The 26,079-nt window shown below is 42.8% G+C and overlaps 1 protein-coding gene across 3 annotated transcripts in view; it reads left to right on the top strand.

Annotated features, from left to right (window-relative positions):
* The window catches only part of MRM3 (mitochondrial rRNA methyltransferase 3), a 185,483-nt gene that overhangs the window by 30,542 nt on the left and 128,862 nt on the right, over nt 1-26,079 (top strand). For 2 of the 3 annotated variants that reach the window (XM_044054315.1, XM_044054316.1), the window contains exon 2: nt 6,893-7,137. The exons of the other annotated variant lie outside the window; for it this stretch is intronic. In XM_044054315.1, the coding sequence (XP_043910250.1) occupies nt 6,893-7,137 (245 nt within the window). The remainder of the gene's footprint in view (nt 1-6,892; nt 7,138-26,079) is intronic. 3 annotated transcript variants of the gene reach the window in all.

Below are 26,079 nucleotides of genomic sequence, written 5' to 3'. Positions count from 1 at the left end.
GATGGATATATAGATATATATATATATATATATATATATATATATTTTTTTTTGTATATATAAATTATTGCCCTGCATATATAAATTATTGTCCTAATTTTATTATAGTTTATGGAAAAGGTACTGATTTCAGAAATAGGATTAGTAAGATCATTGCTGAATGGAGAAGTGTATTGGCAGCTTCATTTATTTATTTTTATTTTTTTATTTTATTTGCATTTGTTTAACCAGGATAGCCCATTGGGCCCGAAGAACCCGTTTTCAATGGGGTCCTGGGGAGAAAAGCTCCACATACAGATTACACAAGGATGAGGATATACATATACATTACATTTGAGTTAAACTTTGTACAATGCATGTGATTAAACATGTAGAGAGAGCTAAAAAACACAGGTTATACGGGCTATGCTATATATATATATATATATATATATATATATATATATATATATTTTTTTTTTTTTTTGAGGAGAGTCAGTTCGTCTGCTGGTAGCCAATGAGTAATGCTACCTGGGATTTTGAGTGACAGAAGAGAAAAGTAGTAGTGTAAAGTGTAAAGAGTATGTTATGACAGAAGAGAAAAGTAGTAGTGTAAAGAGTAGGTTATGAGGGTAGTGCTACCTGGGGTATAGAGTGAATGAAGAGAAAGAGTAGTAGAGTAAAGAGTAGGTTATGAGGGGTGAGAGCAGGAGCATGCCCATGTGGAGGTTAGATGGGAGTGGAGTGATTTTTTTTTTAAAGGATGGGAGGCTTGTAATGGTACGAATGGAGGGAGGAAGGAAGTTCCATAAGCATGCTAGTGAGAAGGACAGGATGTTTTGTCCAGGAGGGTGGAGGGGTCTGTGAATTTCTATGAGGTTTTGATTGTTTGATCTTAGATGTCGTTGAGTGTGGTGCATTTTAAAGGTAGAGAGTGCGGGGCAGAGGGATGGTTGGAAAATCAGTTTATGAGCATATGTGAGTTGGGTGTAGGAGCGGTAGTTGGGTAGTTCTAACCAGTTCAGTTTGTGGAGTGGTTCACAATGGTGGGTTGATTTGTTGCAAGTGGCGAATTTGGCAATTTTATTGTAACAAGAGGATAGTTTATTTTTGAGAGAGGATTGTAGGTTAGAAAGAAGAGGTGCCCCATAGAGAAGGGAGGGTAGGAGAAATGTTGTAGAGAGAGTAATCTTAGTAGCTGAGCTGAGGAATCGATTGTGATGGTAGAGCATGTCAAGTTTTTGGTGGGTTTTCTTTATGTTTTGTAGTAGATGGGAATTGAATTTAAGCTTGTCATCAATTTGAACTCCTAATAGTTTGGTTTCTGATACAAGCTCAAGGGGGATGTTATTTTGGCTGGAGATGGAGAATGATTTATGATCAATGTTAGTAGTTTTTGAAGGAGTAAATATCATGAGTTTGGTTTTAGCAGCATTAAGAGCTAGATGGTTGTCTTTCATCCACTTTTTAGTGGTGGAGAAGGCTTCCTGGGTTAGCTTTAAAAGAGTTGGGATAGATGAGGCAGTGCAGATGATTGTGGAATCATCTGCATATTGTATAATGTTAGACTGAGGGATAGCGTGGAAAAAGTCATTGATGAAAATATTAAAGAGAAGGGGGCCCAGAATAGAACCGTGTGGAACAGCTGTTGGGGTATTCAGAAAGGAGGAGGTAACTTTTTTCCACTTGACTGCTTGTTGTCTATTGGAGAGATAGCTGTTAAACCAGTTGAGTGAAGAGAGAGAAAGGTTTAGATTAGATAGTTTAGTAAGAAGTAGGTTATGGGAGATAGTATCAAAGGCCTTAGAAAGATCGAGAAGGATGGTAGATAGTACTATGATGGGGTCTGAATCCGTGTTGGGTAGGGGTTAGTAGATTGTTGTCCAAGAGATGGGGAAGGAGTTGAAGGTGGATACATTTCTCAAGGACTTTAGAAATGGGTGAGAGGATGACTAGCAAGTAGCAAGTAGTGGAGGATTCAGTAGTGGAGGATTCAGCAGAGACAATCAGTGAACAGTAGAAGACCAGGGAGAAGCAGTGGAGCAGGTAAGTAGCTTCTTACTAAAGCAGGTAAGGTATGGGATGGAAGATAGTGAAAAGGGGAAGCAAACAGAATTAAAGTCTAAGATAGGTAGGTAGAGGATGAGAAGAGTACGGACTAGGAGCAAATAGAGAGTGATAAGAGCTGAAACTAGCAATAACTAGCAATAACTGGGGAGAGAGTGAGGGCACAAAGGCTAGAATGCACTGCCTCCTAGTGGACAGAGTAAAAGTACAGCAGGTAATCGGGAACAAAAGTAGGTAGGGAAGGATAGTTTCAGCAGTAAGGAGACTATCAGGAGTGTTTAGTCAGGGAGAGGAGCCTGGCTGCTGGCTTTCCTGTCTCAGTGGGAAAGTTAGTTTACACAGCTTTAATCACAAGACAAAATACAATGGGTCTGCTTTCAATAAGGGTCAATAGAGAAACATACTTTGCAATGTCTGTGCAAACAGAAGAAAGCACTGGGCAGTAGAGACAAAAGGTCCAATTTGGTGAGACTTGAAGTGGATCAGAGGGTCCTTAGAAGCCAGGTAGGTCCTTAATTGCAAGGTAGAGATGGAATGCTAGAGGGGTGAGAAGGTAAGAAGAAAAGGTATTAATAATGCACTGAGGCAGCAATAAAGTGTCTTTAGTATACTGCCAAGATGGGATAGGTCAACAGTTCTACAAGCATTAATAAAATATTAATTCTACATTCTTACAGCAAATGCTCAGAGAAATGTGCTAGGTGAAAAACAAAATGCAGTCTGGCAGCAATACTAACTCCCTGCAGGTAAATATTGGAGAGTAACTGTAATCACATGCAATACTGTTCAGATAAATAAAACTGTTAAGTATAAACAATGGTTCAATTTCTATTAAACTGCGTGTTGAAAAGTATAGCATGTAGACTGAAATAGACTGTGTTGGACATTTGATATCATGTGATTTTAGTGTGGCATGTATAAAATGGTTGGTTTAGTCCTTTTATAACTATTCTGATCAAGTCTATGTTGTTGTTAATAGAGAAAGCACTCGGTGTGTATTCACAAGAGATTTCTTTAAAAAAAAAAAGTAGATTTTTGACTACTTTTGTGTTAACCTGGACTCGGGCTTTAATGAACCCATGTTAACTTGTATTGTCTTTACGTAGTGCTGTTTCTGGAGGGGCTGTTGAAATGTGGGGCCTTCTTAAATGGACAGAGGAAACATGAAGAACTAGTGTATGTAGTTTGTATAGGGATCAGGGTGCAGTTTTCTTCTGTGTTAAGTGTATATTGTGATATTCAGTAAACAAATGGTACCTGCAGCATGTTAATATGTGTTGTGATAATTGAGTGGATCCACTGCAGACTGCAGAAACTAAACCTACTGATGGAATACTGCAGGAAGCAAACTTCCAGAAATAGCACCCATTGAAATTACAGGTGAAATCACAACAACAGTTAATTGTGCATGAGGAACCAGCCTTTTCCTCTGCCCTTCTATACTATCTTCACAATCATGTAGTGTCTAAAAAAAAAAAAAGAGAGAGGGAGAGAAATCACAGAGTAAGGGTGAAATGATTTTGTAACCCTACTGAAAACTGCATATTATACTTATCTCTAAATGTTCTATTGTTCCTAATGTATTTGTACTCTGCTTTCTGGAGCTTTTCTCCCCGGGCCTCCGCTGAAAATGGACATATATCCAGTCAGACTTTCCCGGGAAAAATGTAAAATAAATGCTGCTCTCACAACCATGGTCTTCTACTTCAGTATTGAAGTATTAAAAGGCATTCTGGGAGCTGGGCTTATTTGACTAATTCTGTTATTAGATTAGTATTTGTCAATATGTACATATTCCTGATTAAGCAGATAAAGAAATGCATTGGGTTTTAGTATAGCGAATGTGTGGAGAAGGTGAACAGGAGATATATAGTGCCAGTGTACTGGTTTAGTAGCATTGTTTGCTTCTGGTTTAAATATGAAAAAATAATGTGTATGCAAAAAAGAATTGATGCATCATTTTAAGTTTAGAAAGTCAATGATTTTATCCACCAAAACTAGCAAATGAGAAAATGGCATAACCATCTTATTGAAAGACCTCACCTGTCTGTAGGGTGATGTTTAATAGAACAAGTGGGAACAGAGGGAAGTAGATAATGGCTTGTTTGTAATGTGCTATACTTCATTGTTGTGATGGTGGGGGGTGTCACTTACTGGGAGGAAATAGTTGTGATGGTGGTGGTGGTGGGGGGTGTCACTTACCCTAGGAGGAAATAATGTCTTGCGTATTAGTGATGTTGCGGATGTGTTATTAAGAAGGGTGGAGAAAGAGAAGAGGGACTTGTTTAATCACTTACAGAATGAATATCTGTTTGGACATTGTGAGGGAGATGAAGAGAAAGCTGACTGGAGGAACTGGATGCTGAGTTTCATCTTCCTGGTTACAGGTCTTTGAGATGTGGAGGATATTCTGTCTGATTAGAGTATTGGTAAAGCCTTAGTTCAAGTATGCTTTTCAACCTTGAGAAGGTCAACTAACATGACGACAAGGCTTTTGAAGGACCTGGATTACATGGGAAAGAGATAAGTTACTGGATATGTATCCAGTGAAGAGTGGGTGGAACCAAAGTGTGGTGTATAATATGAGCTCTGGCGGTAGGTGGTGGTAGTACTCTGAAGTAAGGAAAGGGGACTGGAATGCCAGCAGGTGTAGGTTTTATATGAGGCATTATATGTGGAGCAGATACCAAGCCAACTTCTGGAGGGCTGATAAAGCAGAAAACTACAGTAGCTATTAAGTTGAGAGATGGTTTGTTGTGTGGTAATGCACAGTTAGCTGAAATCACATTTGTCAAATGGTGATATTGTGGGAAAATACACTTTTTTTCCTGAGGTGCAGCATACTTGGATGTGTAGTGACACAGTGCCTTGCATGAGCATTGCCTTTATGAAAAGTCTGCATTTATAAATTTAAATGTAAGTTTTGAAAGGTTTTTATTTTCTGTACATTGAAAAATGCATTTGTACAACTGGCTTCCATAAGTCTGTCTTATAATGCAGATGATTAAGGCTGTGAGCTCTTAAAAGGCTGTTTCCATAAGTCTAGGTTTTCATTCTCTCAGTCTCCATTTCCCTTCTGTGCAGCTCTGAGCAAGTCACTTAAACAGGCAGTGTTTCTGAGTCACCCCTGAAGAAGAGAGATCCTGGTAACAAATAAATAAAAAATAATGTAAGTTAATAAATATAGGAAAAAGTGCAGGACAGCTGCAAGGGCTGGATGACACATGGATTGTATGTAGACTTTTAATCATTTTTTAATTGTATGCTGAAAGAAAGTACATGCCATAGAAGAGCGTCTTAAGGGGGGTAGGAAGGCACTGACCATTGGGTACTTAGCTCTGGAATGTTGATTGTGGTGGTCAGATAGTCTCAGATTTGGTGAGTCATATCAGCTGTGAGCTTCTAATCATTGTTCAACCATACAGGGGGGGTACAGGTTTGGAGTGTTGTAAAATCAAGGTGTGAACATCTGCAAAGTTTTAAACATCTGCTTTAATGCTGGTTATTGTAAATTGTCAGATTGTTAGTTTTTGCTTGATTGTTGACTTTCATTACCAGTCTTAGAAAAGAACATTTCCCAACTCACCACACATTGTCCTAATTCCATTTTTGTGTTTAAGGTAGTCCGTGTTAAGGTGGAAATCGAGATATGTCAGCTGTTAAGCATTGGTTATATAAGTTCGAAAATGCTCTTCAAACGTTTAAATCTTTCACTGCGAAACGTTTAAATCTTTTATTGCCAATGTGGTCATCTTCCAGGGGAATTGTATTTATAGTAATCTAGTTGAAATAATTTATAGTGTAATATACTTCAGATTGGGGAGTGAGTAGTATTGTCACCTCACACCAAGAGAGGTTCTGTAGTTTCATTTCCTGGCTGGGGTGTTTCTCTGCAGAGGCTCCATATTTTCAGGTTATTTTGGTTTCCTCCACATTCCAAAATCCATGCAGTAGGTGAATTGACAACTTCTCAGTTGTCTGTATGTTTGTGTGTGATGCAGAAGAAAGCCCTTGCAGTCTATTTCCATTTCCCCCTTTGCGTTGTAAACCATATTGGATGGTGGTGGCTGTTCATGGGGTCACTGTAGGAGTTGGCTGTGACTCAAAAGTGTGAAAGTGTGAGGGAGATTGAGATACTGCAGACTGAGAGATATAGTTATACATGCAGGGTGCCAGCTACAGTCGGTCCAAACTTTTGTGCAAAGTATGTATTCCTTAGCAGTCTCCAGTGTTGCAATCATTCAGTCTTAAACAGCTTAGAGCAAAGGTGAAAAAAATTTACTTGGTTAGTATTCCTAATAGCAAGCAAACCTAGCAAATCAATGCTTTCCAGCTTCCAAGCTTTGTCCTCTGTTCTTGTGCACACTTTATTGTTAATGACAGGCAGTATTTTTTATGCACTGAGATGAGTATACTTGCACATCCCCTGGCTTATAGAAGTAGGTACCCAGTCAGAAAGCATTTCCTTAAAGTATGACCTGCAGCACCAAACTACCAAGTAGTCATCAGTGGAAATGTACCTGTTCTGAGTTGTGTGTGTGTGTGTGTGCGTTGTGTGTGTGTGTGCGTTGTGTGTGTGTGTGCGTTGTGTGTGTGTGTGTGTGTGTGTGTGTGTGTGTGTGTGTGTGTGTGCGTGCATTGTGTGTGTGTGCGTGTGTGTGTGTGTGTGTGTGTGTGTGTGTGTGTGTGTGTGTGTGTGCCCCTCCTTGTCTATGTTAACTATTACATTGAAGCTTCTTCATGACAGGATAAGTGTTTACAAATCAGCCCTTTAAATGTACTGCGTTTGGAAACTTGTTGAAGGATTAACCAGGTTTTAGCATCTTTATTTTTTTTTCCCCTTTAGGAAGGTAGTTACCATTTCCAAGTCAAAGAAGTTTCGTGAAAAGCATGGGAAGATTCTTTTGGAAGGGAGGCGTTTGATCAGTGATGCACTTGAAGCAGGAGCCGTACTAGAGACTCTCTTCTTTAGCAGTGTTGATAGCCTGACTGATTTTCCAGCTGAAAAACTGAAGCGAGCTAACCTTGTCAAGGTGAAGTTTGAGGACATCAAAACCTGGTCAGACTTGGTAACCCCTCAAGGGATAATAGGTGTGTAAATGGATTCAACATGGTTAAAAAAAAATTCTGAATTTGTAAAATAGTTGGTCTTTTGTTTGTCGGGTGGCATGATGCCAGGGCACATCTATGGGCTAGGCTTGTAAAGGCTCCAGGGCCATTAGCCTAGTACACACCTATGAATTAACCAGAGAAGAACACTTGATGTTCTTCGTGTTGCAGTCGTCATATTTGGGTTCTCTGCTTGCAGTAGCCCTCAGTCAGCCTGATTATCAAAGTCTTGCGTCCTGTGTCGGTTGCTGTCTCATCTTCCATGATGTCAGGTAGTCAGGGGTATAAAGCATGCAGCTGACGCAATTTTACCAGTCTTTCTTGCCATGCGGTAGCAGAAGCAGTTCGCAAGTGCCGGTCGGCCGACTCCTGAAATTTTCGTTTTCGAGTTTCAGATCCGAAGTCTTCAACTAAGCTAAGTACCCGCTAGATACTTTTTCTTGCTCTAAACCGATGTCAGCAAAAGTTAACAATTGTATTTCTTGTGGAAAGCAAATACCTCATAAAGATTTTCATTCGTACTGCATTCCTTGCTTAGGCCCAGACCACAACGTACCTCGCTGTCTGTTTTGTGCCTTATTCAAACCTCGTACTATTCGTCGTCGGTTCATTTTCACATCCAGATATTTTGGTACTCAGTTCAGTTATCCAGAAATGGCTTCGGTAAGCCACCCGACTACCGACATTCTGAAAAAATGCAAAGATAAAGATAGAGACAGACCGCATAGGTCCAAAGGTGCCGACTACGCTTCTCCTAAGCTAGTCGCCAGTTCGCCGGTACTCAGTGAGGCGCTTTTGCAGCCCCTGATACCTGCTACTTCAGATTCGCAGGCCTCTACTGAGACCAATTCTGAGTCCGGTATGCCGCGAGATGCTTCTTCGACTGTGGAAGCTGTGGATGTCTCTACCTTGGATGGGTCCGGAGCCGCTGTGCAGGCACCGGTTTCTGAGGGTGTATTGAGGCCTACTGACTTGCATATTAAACAGACACCATCTTCTTCTTCAAGGCCTAAAACTCGATCTATGTCTAAAAAACCAGTGCCCAGACCACATGGTCAGGCCCCTATGCCTAAAAAACAAATGATAAGAATGGCTGAGGACCTTATTACTCTAATGAGGGGAAGCCACCCTTCCCCCTCTAAGAGACCTAGGACTGATTTTCCTTTTGATTCTTCTGATCAGGATTCTGAAATTTCTGTTTTCTCTGATGACCAAGATTTGCCCTTATCTACCTATGAGGATTCTGATGCAGAGGACTCCATTCCCTCTGCTTCCCCTCCAGAGGATTTCTCTTTTGGTGAAACCTTGCATACTCTTAGGGAGCATTACTCTGACTCCAAAAAGAGGCTTATGGAATTCTTACTCCTGCCTCAACATAGGTCTTTAGCTGTCCCTCCTGTACTGGACATTGTAGATGATGCCTTCTCTGAATCTAGCCTTGCCCCTGACACTTTTTACCTCCTGCTCCCAGAAAACCTGATGGGTATTACAGGGTACCTGACTCTCACAAGTTCCTCTTTAATAAATCCTCCTGCGGATCCTGAGACCATTTCACAGGGACCCAAGGGCATTAAGGCTACTACTGCCAAAAATCCTACCCCCTCTGACAGAGATTCCAGGGCACTGGATAGATGGGGAAAGAAGGTATACACTTCTGCAGCTTTGGCCATTAGGGCTTTAAACTGCCAGTTTCATATGTTAAGGTATCAGCAGTATATTATTGGATTGCTTAAACAGAAAATGATGTTGATTCTTGACTGTGCTGAAAATAAAGAATTACATGATTTAATGCATTCTGCTGAACAAGATGGAAAACATACTTTGCAATGTGGTTTTGATTCATTAGAGGCATCTTGCTGGGCTGCTGTCACTGGGTCTGTACTTAGAAGGCATGCTTGGTTTAAGGAGCAATCTTTGCCAGATCATGTTAAAGCTAAATTACTGGATGTTCCCTTAAACAAAGACCGCCTGTTTGGCAACAAAGCAGAAGTACTTAAAAAGATGGCGGAAAAAGCTAAATCTAGGCAAACTGTTAAAGATTACCTGTAAGTACAACCTCCCAGATTTAGTAGGCATTGGCCTTCTAAGAATTTGTCCATTCCTGCCTCTTCCAGGCCTTCTCAGTCCAAACCCAGAACCAGCAGATCACCCAGGCTTCATTCCCATGGTATTCACAGGCCTAAGCAGTGGGGGGCTCCCACTTCCAAAGCAGGGAGTAGTAAGTCACCCCCCTATGGTAAACTGTCACAATGACTTAACCTTAAACCTTCCAAGCCCTGCTCAACTGACTGTTCCTTTAGGGGGAAAGATTGCCCTGCATGCAAAAACTTGGGAACTCATTACCCAGGACAAATGGGTTTTAAATATACTTCCCCAAGGATACAGATTCCACTTCCACTCCTTACCAACCCCAAACGGCTGGCCAGACCTACCCCCAAATCAGTGGGCAGAGGCTCAAAAGCAAGTTCTCCCTTTTTTAAGCATCAGGACTATTCAGCCTGTTCCAGAAGAAGAATGGGGGCAAGGTTTTTACTCAAGACTTTTTCTGGTACCCAGAAAAGACAATTCCTGGCATACTATCCTGGATCTGTCTATCCTAAACACATTTTTGGTAATCCCAAAATTCAAGATGCTAACTCTTCATCAGTTCATCAGCTGCTTCCCATGCTAGGCAAAGATGCCTGGTTGGCAACACTGGATTTAAAGGAAGCCTACCTGCACATCCCAATAAGGGAATCTTGCAGAAGATACCTACGCTTCAGAGCAGGCTACATGCACTATCAGTTCGCTGCACTGTCGTTTGGCTTATCTACTGCGCCTTGGGTATTCACAAAGTGCCTAGCTCCAGTCATTGCATTTTGCAGGCAAAGAAATATTCAAGTATACCCATACCTGGACGATTGTCTAATTCAGGCAGAAAGCCAGGACATACTATTAAATCATCTGGCATTTGTGAAGAAATTGCTAACTTCTATGGGGTACACCATAAATGAAAAGAAATCGCATCTTGTACCCTGTCAACAAGTTGTATTCCTGGGAGCAAGCTTGAATACAACTTCCCAGATGGCCTACCTTACGCCAGAGAAAAAAGTTCATTTGACAGTCTACTTCAAACTACTGGCCACAAAGACCCAGCTATCTTCAAGGAAAATTCTGCAAGCCGTGGGGTTCATGGCCCCCTGCATTCTACTAATTCCATATGCAAGACTGCATATGAGGAAACTACAATGGTATCTAAAAAGCCTATGGTGTCAAAATTCTCAGAATCTAGAATCAATGATTCCTATCATACCTTGTCTACAGATAGAGTTCCATTGGTGGGCAGAGGCCTGCCACCAAAACAAGGGACTACTGTTCACTCTGCCCCCTGCTGCCCAAGCCCTAACAACAGACGCATTAGACTATGCATGGGGGGGGCTCACTTGGCAGGGCAGTGCATTCAGGGCAAATGGAACCCAAGTCAAATGCACCTGTATATCAGTCAAAAAGAAATGTTAGCTGTACAGTATGCTCTGACAGCCTTCAAGGACCACATTCTTCCAGGACAATTATTGGTAAAGATGGACAATGGACAACACCACTGTTATGTGGTACATAAACAAGCAGGGGGGAACCCACTCATACCCTCTCTGCAGACTAGCTATGGCTCTGTGGAAGACCGTCTTGAGCTACCAAGTGCACCTACAGGCTCAATTCCTGCCAGAAAAGCTAAATACACTGGCAGACGACCTAAGCAGAAATCTCATGGACTCACACGAGTGGAAACTGGAACCAAAGATATTCAACATGTTGAGAAACAAATGGGAGAGCCCAGAGAGAGACCTGTTTGCGTACCCCAAGAACTACCAATTGGACAAATTCTGCACAAGGACTCCCCACAAACAAGCTTGGAAGTGGATGCCCTGTCCTTCACCTGGAAAAACCTATCAGTTTTATGCCTTCCCCCCTCTGCTTCTCCTCTCCAAGGTATTACTAAAGATCAAACGGGACAAACAAGGACAATACTGATTGCACCAGATTGGCCACGCCAACACTGGTACCCCCTCTTGCGCAGTGTGTCACTGCTGGAACTATGGCACCTGCCTCAGACCCCTGCTCTGCTGTCTCAGCAGGAGGGCCATATTCTGCACCCACAGCTTCAAACCCTGAACTTGGCAACCTGGCTGATTACCTGATCTCTTCGTTCCCATCCCTCAGTAAGCAAGTGATGGATGTCATAGTGGAGGCAAGGAGGCCTAGTACTAGAAAATCCTGTGCTGCAAAATGGAAAAGATTCTATTCCTGGAGCCAAACTCATGGGATGGGCACAGTAGCACCCAATTTACCGCACATTCTTCAATACTTAACTGCGATGCTTCACAAGGGCCTTTTCTTTTCTTCCATCAAAATTCATGCCTCAGCCATTTCAGCTCATTACAATACAGAGCCACCCCTCTTCTGTCATCCACTGTTGAAGCAATTCCTCAGAGGGGCCAAAAACTTAAGACCACCCAGGAGAGCCCCTACTCCAGCCTGGGACCTTTACTTTGTTTTGGAAAAGCTCACTCTACCTCCCTTCTAGCCAGCTGCAAGTGCAGAGTTGAAATTCCTGTCTTGGAAAACAGCCTTCCTTCTAGCCATCACTTCAGCAAGAAGGGTGTCTGAATTACAGGCCCTCATGGCTGTGTAGCCTTTCATCATCTTTCATGCGCACAGGGTGTCCCTCAGGACCAATCCCTCCTTCATGCCCAAGGTGGTATCCAGTGTGGCCCTTAATCAGTCCATTCATTAGCCAACCTTATTTTCTAATCCACAGAACAAAGGGGAATGAGTACTGTACTCTTTGGATGTGCACAGACAACTTAGATTTTACTTGGACAGGACTAAACTTCTCAGGAAATCCGAACAGCTGCTGGTTGCATTTGCTGCAGGGGCAGAGGGGAAAGCTATTTCAAAACAAATCATTTCTAAGTGGATAGGCCATTGCATTCTTTTCTGCTATAAGCACCATGGAAAACCTACCCCACAGGGGATAAGACCACATTCAGCCAGGGCTGCATCTACCTCTACAGCCTTTCTCAAAGGTGTCCCTACCAAGGACATCCTAGAAGCTGCTACCTGGAGTTCTGTACATACCTTCACCAAGCACTACCACTTGCCAGTTTTTTTTTAAATCCAGAGCTGGCTTTGCCACTGCAGTCTTGCAGGGCCTTGTAGCTCGTCCTAATGCTATCTAATTACCTCCTCACATCCTTAGCTTTGGGAATCTACCCAAATGTGATGACTGCAACAGTGAATTACGAAGAACATAGTACAGTTGTGTACACTTACCAAAAATGTAGATGTTGAGTGTATTCACTGTTGCAGTCCTGGTTACCCTCCCTCCAGCCCCCTGACTTCTATTGTCTACACCTCTATTCTTGTTTACTATGCTTAAAGCTTTCTGGTATATTTGCTTTTTGTTGGAGGTGTAACCTTGTATATAATTGCTTCCCATTATGGGGGCACCTGACATCTGGGGCAAGAAAAACTGATAAAATGGTGTCGGCTGCATGCTTTATACCCCTGACTACCTGACGTCATGGAAGATGAGACGGCAACCGACGCAGGACCCAAGACTTTGATAATCAGGCCGACTCAGGGCTCCTGCAAGCAGATAACCCAAATGTGATGACTGTAACAGTGAATACGCTCTAACATCTACATTTATGGTAAGTGTACATAACTGTACTTTTCTTTAGACTGTTTATAAGTTCAAACTGCGAACTTAAAATATGAAATATAGCAAGTACATAATAGAAAATTGGTATTCGGGCACACAGTGGGAAAGGAAAGTAATGTAGTCCGTAGGCATATAATACAAATTCAGTCTGAAACAATAAACATAGGCAAGAAATTGTCACAGAGACTAGTTTAAGGAGAGGGCGAGAAAGACACCATCACCAATAAGAAGAGTGTGGGTGAAATTACTTTTGCCTGTGTACGTCCTATGTACAGCTTAAGAAGTTGACTCAGGTTGGTACAAAGAGTAGATACTTTTTACAAAAAAAAAAAAAAATATTGAAAAAAGCAATTGGGAAACCTGATGTGGGCCATACTAGCAAAGATGTGGAAATGTGAAATGCCACTAGTATGATTTGTCCAAGTACTACACCAGCAAAGATGATGGCGTGAGGAAATGGTGTGTCTAAGGGAGCTCACCGCTGACTGTGGTAATGCACCAAACTACTTCAGGGGTACACTAAAACAAAATTTTCTAGGAATCCACAAATTCTGCACTTCAGGCTTCCTTGGGTCTATGCCAGCACCATTTGGTTAACACTTTTTGCATCCATTGGAAGAAACGTGGAGAATGAATTAAAGAAGGCACTGCCACTAGCAGGAACTGTATTGAAGGACTCAGGAGATTTTCTGGAAAAACTCTTTTTAGTTACTAAGGACCTCAAGAAATATGAAGATTTGTTACTAATGACAATGGACATCAAGAGTTTGTTTACGACTGTGGTCTACAGGCAATAAGATCTTTCCTAGCAAGGAACAGTATGGAAGTAGAACCAATATGTTCTTTGCTGGAACTTGTATTGGAAAATAACATCTTTATGTATGGGAATTCTTTCTATTTGCAGACATGGGGTGTGGCTATGGGCACCCCATGTGCAAATAGTTACTCTAATTTGGTTCTGGCCGAGTGGGAACATAATGAACTGATACCCAGCACTTGGAAACAATATCTAGTGTACTACGGCCGTTTTGTGGATGATGTCTTTATCCTTTGGAGAGGCAGCTCTACACAATAGGACCTTTTTGTCAACTTCATCAACGAGAGCACTGATTTTCTAGAGTTTGTGGTTAAACATTCTTCGGAGACCATAGAATTTCTGGATGTAAAGATTCATCTGCATCCTGATAGAGGTATCAGTACAAGAATTCATAAAAAAGAAACCTGGAGAAATCATTATCTGCATAGGGGGAGTATGCACCTGGTACATATTTTTGATAACATCTTTGAGAATCGGATCTTAAGAACCTCAAGATTATGTACTGAGAAAGAAGACTTTGTAGCAGAACAGAGAAATATTGAAACACATTTAAGTAAAAGATCCTATAAAAGAAAGAATCTAAGTTTTAAGCATGATCCACAGGAATTAAGGAGAGGAAAGGGACATCCCTACTTCTCTGAACTCGCATAGAGTCATCATGAGAGCCTGGAACTTAAAACTCAGTCACAGCAACTTAAATGTTTGTTAACATACACTGCTGACAGTAAGCAAGTATGTGAAGTTATTAGGAAGTTTTGGCCGGTATTGACAACTGATGACAAATAAGAGACATTGTAGGTGAACAGCCCAGATTCCTATACAAGAATAAGAAGAATTTGAAACGTCTCATTTGCAACAAAGATGGATTTGAAAGAAATAGGCCCAATTCTAATAGAAATGGCACTTTCAAGTGCTTAAGATGCAAAGCTTGCAACTCCATTGACAGCTCCAATGTTTTTGTACATCCATACTCCAGGCAACAGTACAATTTTAATGTTTGTGCTGATTGTACTAGTTCCCACATCACATACTTAGCGACTTGCTGTCAGTGTAGTACTTTCTATGTTGGCAAAACAGATCAACGTCTTAAGGAACGTATCCTTAGACATTTGAGGGACATCAAACAGAAAGATCCAAATAATGCCTTAGCAGCCCACGTAGCACAGTATCCTTCTCATTACTTTGTATTTAAGGCCGTAGAGGCAGTCTGTCAGACCACAAGAGGAGGTGATGTTCATAATCGCACAGAGCTAAGGGAAACATGCTGGATAATTAATTTAAGAGCAAACAGATCACCAGGCTTGAATACTATTGTGCCATTAAAACCTGCACTTAAGAATAGAAGGAATATGATTAGCAAGTTTACTTGAATGTTGCTTCATTCATATAATGTATTCACATCCATAGCTATTAGTTTTCTCATATACAATCCTATAGTAAAGAGAAGCACTGCCCCTTTAATTACAGTGAAGGAAATTATACCTCTCTGCTAGCTGGCCTCCTTTTGGTTTGCAACAAGGGCGTGTCAGAGAACTAAATGAGGAATGGCTGTAATGCCTTATAAATACAAAAGCTGAACAGTCCTTTTTATACGATCTGAGGAAGGCTTATTTGCCGAAAGCGCTTATCGGAAGACTGAGGACTGCTTTTTTTATTTTATATTCTTTTTATTAAAGTTTTGATTTTACTATTGAGTTTTACTGCCGTGGTGGACATCAGGAGTTTTTAGTAGTGTTTGCCTTTTCTCTTCCTCATCGGTGTCCTTCACAGTGTAAGAAAGTTTTTTACCAACTGCCATAGAAAACTCTTTTTGCCTCCCAGGCTGGCGGACATCCCCACTGACGCCAGTATACTCTGATGTAAAGGGAGCCAGCCTGCGTCATCACTTCAGTTTTTTCTTGCTGTCGGAGCCCAAAGCAGTGTACAAATGTGTCGGTCGGTCCACATCAGAGAAAAGATGATGTCGGAAAGATAAGTACCCCTTTGAGGAATTACTTTTTTTCTTTAACTCGTGTCGGATAAAAATTGTTTCCACTGTGGTAAATAAATCCCACACAGAAACTTTCATAGCTTTGTGTCACTTGTTCGAGCCCGGACCATGACGTCCCAAATTACCATTGCTGTGCTAGGTTTAATGCTAGAGCTATTGGGCATAGGGCCGAATTCTTAGCATGTTTTCTGAGACAAGAATCTGTACAGTCGTGTCCGATGGCGTCCACTGGTCTTTCCGAACTCGAATTTCCTAAGTGCAGAAAAGAAACAAACATAAGCTAAGGTCTTCGGATGACAATCATTCGCCCTCCAACTCTCCTACTAGACTTACGAAATGAACAAAGGCAGACACAGCTACAACACAAACTGGATAAGAACACACCCAGAGCTAATGAATCCAATGAAAGTTTTAATAAACTCCAAACAGCACAAAAGCTAATGTAAAGTGCTTTTCGTCTGGTCGATTCACCAGACTTCACCAGACAAACTCATACAAAACAAGCACCAAGTTTAAATTAAAAACTTTTCCTTACAAAACTACATCAGCCTATCAAACACATTGTTCAATTAACATCAATTTAAACATTAATTATATAGCAATACAATACCCTAACTCTTGTACTTAAAGTTGAATAGTTTTTTAAAAACATTTTATGAAAAACCTTACAAAAAAAGTTTTTAATTTAAACTTGGTGCTTGTTTTGTATGAGTTTGAGGAAGTCTGGTGAATCGACCTGACGAAAAGCGCTTTACATTACCTTTTTGTGCTGTTTGGAGTTTATTAAAACTTTTGTTGGATTCTTTACTTCTGGGTGTGTTCTTATCCAGTTTGTGTTGTCTCCTACTAGACTTGTGATCTTTGATGAAGGTGAGGTATCAAAGGTTGAAGGGGGCAGTTGAGACCTGTTTACCACAGTGGAAACAATTTTTATCTGACACAAGTTAAAAAAAAAAAAGAAAGGAGTTCCTTAATGGGGTACTTATCCGAAAAGGGTTGCCTCTCCTGAATTTTTCCAGACCCATTACAATCAGAAGAAGACTCTGATTTGGAGGAATCTGGCTCCAAGGCAGGCCCCTCTTACACATTCTGTGAGGAGTGTGATTCAGAGGAAAACCTTCCTTCTGCTTCCCCACCTGAAGATCTCCCTTTTGGAGAGATACTCAGTGCTATGAGGCAACATGTTCAGTGGGTGGCACAAAAATACCCTCAGGCCAAAAAGACAGTTGCAGAGTGCTTCAACCGCCCTGAACACATCTTTAGCTATTCCACCTATTTTGGAAGCAGTGGAGGATGTTTTCCATGTTGCCTCCTTGAATCCTGATTCCCTCCCCCCTACCCCTAGAAATCCAAACAGGTTCTACAAGGTACAATACTTTCACAAATATCTATTCAAAAACCCCTCTGCTGACCCAGAATTGGCTACTCCAGGGCCTAAAGGGACTACAGACAGTTCTTCCAGGAACCCTTTGCCTACAGGCAAAGAGAGTAGGGCCCTTGATAGATTTAGAAAGAAAGTATATACTTCTGCCACTCTGAATATGAGGGCCGTCAGCTGTCAATTCCATATGATCAGATACCAACAAACTATTCTTGACCAACTTAAAAAAAAATGTCAATCCTAGAGGATACAAATCTTTCCAAATAAATTTTAGACCTGTGCCATGCCAATTTCCAGGTAGCTAAACATTGCCTGTACTGTGGGTATGATGCCATGGAGGCCTCCCGCAGAGTAGCCGCCACTGGCTCAGTTATCAGAAGACATGCTTGGCATAGGGAACTGTCCTCTCCCTGATCATGTAAAGGTTAGCCTCTTGGATGCACCCTTTGACAAGGACCACCTTTTTGGCCCTAAAGCAGAAGCAGTACTCGGAAAGATGGAGGACAAAGCCAAGCCTGTGCAAACAGTCAAGGACGTTCTTTACGTGCAACCTCCCAGGTTTTGCAGGAACTTTCTGCTAAGCATTGGTCCTTTCCCACCCAGCCTAGGAGTAAACAGAGGAAACCTCAGAGGGACAGAACCCCCAGGCAAAGACCTAGGCAGCAAAGATCAAGGCAATGGACCTCAGAACCCTACAGGCAAAGGAGTTCTAGGCCACAAGCCCCTGCCAGAGAACAGTTATGATTCTCTCTCTGCTGCACCCATCCCCACCCCAAGACTAGGAGGAAGGCTGTCATTTTTCCATCAAAACTGGACCCACCATATCACTTCATATCAGTGGGTTCTATACATTTATTTCAGATGCTTACAAACTAACTTTTCAAAGAGCCTAAGAACCTTTAAAATACTTAGGTTACCTAGAGGTGTCTCAAAATCAAAAATCACAAGCTGTCGAACAAATTCAAATTCTGTGCTCCCAGGGAGTGGTGGAGCCAGTTCCAGAAGAACTAAAAGGGAAAGGATTTTATTCTAGGCTTTTCCTAGTCCCCAGAAAAGAAGGCTCTTGGCGTACCATACTGGACCTGTCCAACACAAATCAGTTTCTGAAGGTGACAAAATTCAGAATGCTGACACTTCAGAAATTACTACCCATGATAACTCCTCAGGCCTTCATGCTCTCAATAGACGTAAAAGATGCCTATTTGCAAATTCCCATGCAGAAGTCACACAGAAGCTTTCTTTACTTCAGAGCAAGCTGCAGTCACTGTCAGTTTTTAGCACTGCCCTTTGGATTGTCTACTGCTCCAAGGGTTTTCACAAAGTGCTTGGCTCCTGCCATTGCCTTCTGCAGAATCAAAGGGGTTCAGATTTAGCCTTACCCGGACAATTGCCTGATACAAGCCACAGATCTACCAAAGATCCACACTTGCCTGAAATTCACACAGGTACTCCTGACTTCCCAGGGATTAACACTAAACCTCAAGAAAAGCATCATTGTCTCAACCAAAAAGATAGTTTTCCTAGGGGCACACATGGACTCTTCTGTACAGATGGCCTTCCTCCCCCTGGACAAATTCACCTTCTTGACTGCCTACTTCCAAAAAAATTTAGTAAAAGCAATTAAACTCAGCCAGAGAATTCCTCAGGGTGCTGGGAAACCTGCCATCCTGCACCCTCATGGTGCCCCAAGCCAGGTTGCACATGAGGAAGCTTCATTGGTACCTGAAGTATGTCTGGTGCCAGAGCTCTCAGCCCCTGGACACCAAAATGCACCTGATACCTTGCCTCAAACAGGAGTTTGCATGGTAGATACAGGTTTGCACCCAAAATCAGGGTCTCCCCTTAAGATCCCCCACCCCCAGGGCCAAACCCTATCCAAGGATGCTTCAAAGATAGCCTGAGGGCCCATGTCCTACACTTCCAAACCCAAGGAATATGGGACACTCAGCACAAGAAGTACAGTCTGGAAAGAACTTATGGCAGTGCAAAAAGGATTACTGGCCTTCAAAGAAAAATGGACACCAGGGGTTGTGGTAATACAAACAGACAATACACAGTCATGTGGTACATAAACAGGCAGGGAGGCATGCATTTCTATGCTCTGTGCCATCTAGCCATGCAAATCTGGGAGACTGCACACACTCTAGGGCTACACCTCATGGCACAATATCTGCCAGGGGAACAAAATACTCTAGCAGACCACCTCAGCAGAAACTTGACAGACCCCCATGAATGGCATTTGCATTAGGAAATATTTCTCAGCATAACTGAGAAATGGGGGGTCCCACAGGTGGATCTTTTTGCCAGCAAAGACAAATCACACCTGAAGAAATTCTGTTCCAGGACAAGGCAGACATCTGCATGGAAAACGGACACCTTCTTCTTTCCATGGAATCGCATCTTCATTTATGCCTTTCCCCCTTTGCTCCTTACCCCTTCTGCTGCGGGTACTTCTAAAGATAAGTGAAGAAGGTCCAAAGGCTATACTGATAAGAACCAGACTGGCCCAGACAGCACTGATTTCCACTCCTCCTCGAGCTCACCAATCAGAAACCTTGGCTGTTACCACAGAGGGTAGACCTCACCTAGAACAAGGGAAGGATTGTGCATCCCAACCTTCAGACTCTGTCTTTCAGCCTGGATAATTCCTCAGTACCTAACTCCAACATCAACATAAGTCAACCGATGCAAAATGTTCTAAGAGTCTAGAAGGCCTAGCACTAGAAAATCTTACTCCGCCAAATGGAAAAGATTTTCTGGTGCTAGAAAGCACCACCTTGAACCAAATTCGGATAACATTGCAACCATCCTGGAGTACCTGGCCAGTCTGGTGGATAAAGGCCTATCTTATTCCTCTGTTAAGATACATGCCTCAGCCATCTCTGCTCACATCCCTATTATTCCTCCAATCTTTTCACATCCCCTGCTGAAATAATTTCTTAGGGATGTCGTTCATTTTACACCTCCCAGGAGGAAATCCAACCCTCCATGGGACCTCAACTGTGCCCTAGAAAGATTGACTTTGCCTCCTTTCGAGCCTGAAGCTAATGCTTCAATAGAATTCCTCACTTGGAAAATTGCAACTGGCTATCACTTCAGCCAGGAAAGTATCAGAGTTGCAGACACTTATGGCAGTGGAACCACAGATTTTCCCTCTGAACTAATCTTTCCTTCATGCCTAAGGTGGTCACGAATGTGTGTCTAAATCAGGCCATTCATTTACCTACCTACCTTTCCCAACCCTCAGAACAGAGGGGAAAGACTTCACTCTTTGGACATGCACAGAATGTTACGCTTCTACCTAGACAGGACTAAATCATTGAGAAGATCAGACCAGCTGTTTTTAACTTTCGCCCCTGGCTCTGAAGGAAAGACAGCTTCTAAACGGACTATTTCCAAGTGGATATCCCACTGCATTTCTTTCTGTTACAGCCATCATGGCAGAAAGCCCCTCAATTGATTAGGTCACACTCTACTAGAGTCACAGCTGCTTCTACAGCTTTCCTTAAAGGGTGCCTCACTAAAGACATTTTGGAGGCAACCAAATGTTTTTTTGTGCATACCTTCACAAGCTACTATCACCTGGCAGCCTTTCCTAAGTCCAGAGCAGGATTTGCATCTGCAGTCCTGTAGGGGATCCTCTCCTCTCTATGATCTCCTTCCACCCTCAGTTCAGCTTTGGGAGTCATCCCAACAGTCAGGACTGCAACAGTGAAATATGAAGAACATAGTACAGTTGTGTACACTTACCATAAATGTAGATGTTTGAGCGTATTCACTGTTGTAGTGTTCTTTCCCTCCCTCCTACCCCTCAACCTACTACATAGGCTACAAATTCAGCTCAAATAGCCATGGGACACTTCCCAGGCTGCCCTGGTTTAGGTCCTCTTACCTTGGATCAGCTATGGTCCACTTTGGTCTCCTCTGTCAAGAAAATACTGAAGTGATGTTGCAGGCTGGCCCCCTTTATACTGGCATACTGATGGTGGGGGTGTCCGCCAGCCTGGGAAGTGAATAGAGTTTTCTCTGGTAATCGGGCCGGCCAAGGGCTTTCACAGCAGGAAATCGCCAAAAGTCAGGACTGCAACAGTGAATACACTCCAACATCTATATTTATGGTAAGTGTACACAACTGTACTTTTTCTTCCGGTAATTCCATTCTAACAGCTATCCTCTTTAAAGAAAAAAAAAAAAGTTGTTATACTTAGTTCAGGGGTTGTTCTCCTTTTAACTATGTCAGAGAAAGCAACCGGGTTTAAAAAGTGCACTTCTTGTGGTCATAAGATCCCAAGCTCTGATACCCACAAGAACTGCGTTTATTGTCTTGGACCAGACCATCTTAACACGGCCTGTTCAGTATGCTCTGCATTTAATCTGAAAGCTTCGGCTGACAGGTGTAATAAGCTTATCCTCAAAGGTTTGCTTCCTGCATCTTCTGGGGCTCAAACCCCCTCAAAGCATCTAAATCTGTTTCTTTGGAATCCAAGAAAAGGTTCCCCCTCAAAAGCATCTAAATCTGTTTCTTTGGAATCCAAGAAAAGGTTTCCTCCGAAGTCCTGAAGGGCTTCCTAGGAGCCGAGTGAAAAGATTAGAAAAATTTTGTATCTGGCCTCCTCGGGTCCTAAATATCTTGATCTTCCTCTGATCCAAAGTCTGATCCGAATGGGTCGGCTCCTATAGTTCTATCTCCCTTGTCTTCTACATCTTTGGAGCCTAAGCCCTCAGACCCGAGAACCAGAACATCTCACAGAAGCCATACACCAGAGTACACAGTCAAACCTGTTTATCCTCCTCTGCCCATTCAGTTATTTCAGACTCTGAAGAAACACTCTCGACCCCCTTCCACAGCATCTTCTAGGTCTTCTGAGGTGGATGTGGATAAGGATGATAGATAAATTCCTCACAGCTCAGATCCAGTTGGGGGGGGGGGTCATCCCCTACTGGATCCATGAGTGTGCCTACAAAGTCCATTGTTTCTCCCTCTCTGATCTAACCCGTGGTTTCAGAGTACCAGGATCCGAGATCTCCCAAGAGTTTCAGCGTCTGATCTGAGGAGAGTTCCTTCCTCCACTTTGATTTTCCTTATTGACGGTGCTCCGATACCCTCTGTCATCGCCAGATCTGAGGGGTTGAGTTCAGCTCCATTTTTGTCAGATCCATCCCCTCCTGTCAGAGCTTCAGCCCTGGACAGTTTGTATCCAGTTTTCCCCTTGAGGCTCACATCCAGGGGTGGCCCTGACTTGCCTTCTTGAAAGCTTCAGCTCTGATAGGGAGGAAAGGGTTTCCCCTGGTCCCTCAGCTGTCAAGGTGGTAGAATAGTCCTTCTCCCCCTCAATGAGAACAGTCATCTCATGCCTTGGATCCAATCCCCTATCCCTTATTGGCTCCGAGCACTTAGTCCATCAGACCTGCTCCACGGGGACAGCCAGTTCCAATTTAGTCTCCAGAAAGTTCCACTTGAGGAACTCCCCTTTCTTCCGATACCTCCCCTGAACATCCCACAGAGGAGGTTTCTCGGAAGAGGACATGTAAGAGGAGATGCATAGACTCTCCCAGACACTGATTTTTTGAGGAGGGAAAAGGGTCCCCTAGATCACCACCTGATAACATCTCCTTTGAAGATATTCTAGAAATCCTTAAGCAGAAAGGTGGCTGGTCATCCCAAACTCCTTCTGCTGAAGAATCTGTGTTCCTGGAGGCATTTAGTGCTGGACTGTCTGTCTTGAGTGACTCCCCCATGGAGGATGAACTTATTGACCTGGTTTTCTGCCAGGCATGGAAGGAGCTGGACGATGCTGAGCCCATACCCAAGTGCTTAGACAGAGATTTTTGGCCCCTCCTTTGACTGTCCTCACTAGAGCAAAGGAAGTCCTTGTTGATGCTATAGTGGTGGCGGCAGCCACTAAAAAAAGCTAGCTGAGGTCTTCTGTCTATCCGCTGAACAGGTAGTTCAGAGCGTTGGACAAATTTGGAAAGCAAGTGTTCGCCTCGACTACCTTCACTCTGAGGTCACTTAATTATTTGGCACATTTTACTAGGCTGCAGAGAAATTTGACTGAAGAACTGTCAAATTCTCTCTGAGTCCAAGTCTGCTTAGGATTTCAGAAGGATGACTTCTCAGCTGGCCACTCTCTTTTGTCTGTTTCAAATGCTTCAATGAGGTTAATATCTCATACAGCTGAAGGTACTTCACGAGCTGCCGGTTCAGGTATCAATATAGGGAGATACTCTTGGATGCGGCTGTGTGACTTTGTGGAGCCCTTTAAGACATCTTTTATTAATTCCCCATTTGATGGCACTTCCTTGTTTGGGCCATCATTTAAAGATAAGCTTACCTACAATGAGAAAGCTGGAAAACCCTGCCTCCTGTAGGAATCAAGTTTTCTACCCCTCAACAGACCTTCTCTAGAAACGAGAGGGGTGGTAAGAAGATGTGGTTCCTTAAATCTCAGGGCCTTTCTAGGATTTGCGTGTGGATAATTCCTCCAGAGGCAGAGGAGGAAATTCTAATGGTAGATGTTGCCCTAGAGGCAGAGGAGGCCCTCAGAACCAGGGCTTTAGAGATTCCTTTTCAGACAGGCCCTGTCAGCGCTGCTGAAGTGCAGCCTGACTGTTCAACTCTGGAGGTCAATTCTCTTTGCATCTAGGCGCCTGGACAAATATCTCAAGATTTATGGGTGCTAAAGATAATATCCCAAGGTTACTACATACCCATTTTCCTTCTTCCTCTTTGTTGGGGGAAGAAACTTTCCAATGTTCCACCCAGTCAGAGGAAGGAAGCAGCACAAGAATTACAAAAGCTGGTATGAAAAAAAGCTGGTATGAAAAAAATCTTCTAGAAGATCCTTCCTGACCAGATAGGATTTAGAACTTAAGTGGACCCATTTTAGATCTAAGCGGTTTGAACCAGTATGTGAAGAAGGCCAAGTTCCAAATGGTCATGATTCAGTCCATCTGCAGTTTCTGGACAAGGACGACTGGATGTGCTCTGTAGACCTTCAGAATGCGTACTATCACACAAAATTAGACAGACAATATAGAAGGTATGTACCAGTATGTGAAGAAGGCAAAGTTCCAAATGGTCATGATTCAGTCCATCTGCCGTTTCTGCACAAGGATGACTGGATGTGCTCTGTAGACCTTCAGAATGCATACTATCACACAAAAATAGACAGACAATATAGAAGGTATCTTTGCTTTCATTACCAATTCAGAGCTCTGCCCTTTGGATTCGCTACAACCTCAAAGAGTGTTTACCAAATGCATGGCAGTAGTAGCAGCTCACTTGAGAACTCAAAGGATTCCAGGTGTTTCCATATCTAGATGATTTACTCCTCGCCACCTCTTCTAGGTATCAACTTCTACAAGCCAGGGACTATTTGCCCCAGATTTACAATGTCTTGGGCATTTCAGTCAATCTTGCCAAACTACAGCTTGCCCCAGTCCAGAGCCTGGAATTCATCGGAATGCTTCTGAACATTACGACTCAAGTGGCATCTTCACCCTTCCACCACATTGCTTCTGTAAGGTATCAGGTGCAGGATATCCTTTCTCATACTTCTCCTCCAGCAAGGTTAGTACTTCAAGCACTGGGGTCTATGTTAGCTGCCATAATACTGCTTCCCTTAGCATGATTCTATGTGAATTCTCCAGTGGACCTTAGCTGTATAGTTGTCCATTGTACATCAACCCCTGTCTTTTTAAATAAAACTCACTCCGATTTACAAGCGTCACATTTGTTTGTAGATTCGGTCTAATCTCTTTCTGGGCAGACCTTTTGTTCTTCCGAATCCAGTTGCCACAGTGACCACAGACACTTCCCAGTTGGGGTGAGGAGGGGCATTTCTCTGGAAGGACGGTCCAAGGTATGTGGTCCCCCCAAGAGACCAAATTGCATATCAATGTCCTAGAAATGAGAGCAGTCCTTTTTAGCATTGCAGGCATTTCAAGAAGCTCTCCCTCTGGGGACTGTTTCAGTTCAGACATGGTGATAGTCTAGTACATCAACAGGCAAGGAGCAACCCAATATTACCTCCTGTGCAGAGGTGCCATAAGAGTTTGGGAATGGGCGATCTCTTCAGTCAGCTTTAACCTGCTGGCAGACAAATTAAGCAGATGTATTTTGATGCCTCATAAGTGTCCTCTCAATCGGTCAGTAGGGAATATGATTTTCAGGAGTTGGGGCCAACCTTCCTGTGACCTGTTTGCCTCCCCTCTCAGTAAGTGCAGCAAGTACTTCGCTTTGATTCCCCCCTTCGATGGAGTCACCGAGGGATGTTCTGATTCATGATTGGCCCCTGGGTCTCATTTGTACCCACCCTCCTCTGATCCTGAAGTTCTTACAGAAAGCAAACGGGCTGAAGAGCTAAGTCATCCTCATTGCCCCCTTCTACCTCGACAGGTATGGTTCCCCTTCTTACGGTCTCCTCTTTGTTATCCTCCATGGATACTGGAGCATCATCAGGATCTCCTATCTCGCCCATCGCGGATCCAACATCCAAACCTTCTCGTCCTCGAGTTAACCGCATGATTTCTCCACTTCCAGTAATACTTACAGTCCAGGCTCTCTTCCCCAGTTTGCGATATTTGGCTTCACAAAAAACTTCTACCAAGAAAGTGTATGGGGGCAAATGGAAAAGGATTTCTGTTTGGGCTTCTGACCAAAACATCGACCCTTTTTCAACCCCATCTTCTACAATTCTTCATTTTCTTACAACCATTTTTTCTACAATTAAACTTCATTTGGCAGCAATCTCAGATTTCCATTCAGGAAATAAATCTTTCTGCCTGGCTTCTTCTAGATTGTGCAAAGCCCTTATGAAGGGCATTTTTCTTCTCAGAACTCTGGTAAAAGATACTTCACTACCTTGGGATTTTACTGTGGTTCTTCAGGGTTTAATACAGAAACCTTTTGAACCATCAGACAAATGTGATCTAAAATTTCTGTCATGGAAAACTGTATTCCTGGTAGCTATAATTTCAATGAAAAGAATTTCTGGACTCCAGGCTCTGTCAGTGAAACCTCTTTACGTTAT

Source organism: Protopterus annectens, chromosome 13.part0 (assembly GCF_019279795.1).
Source record: "Protopterus annectens isolate FY-2018-M chromosome 13.part0, PAN1.0, whole genome shotgun sequence".
Lineage (NCBI taxonomy): Eukaryota > Metazoa > Chordata > Ceratodontiformes > Protopteridae > Protopterus > Protopterus annectens.
Note: the sequence above shows the minus strand (reverse complement) of the source record. Positions and strands in the feature narration are given on the sequence as shown.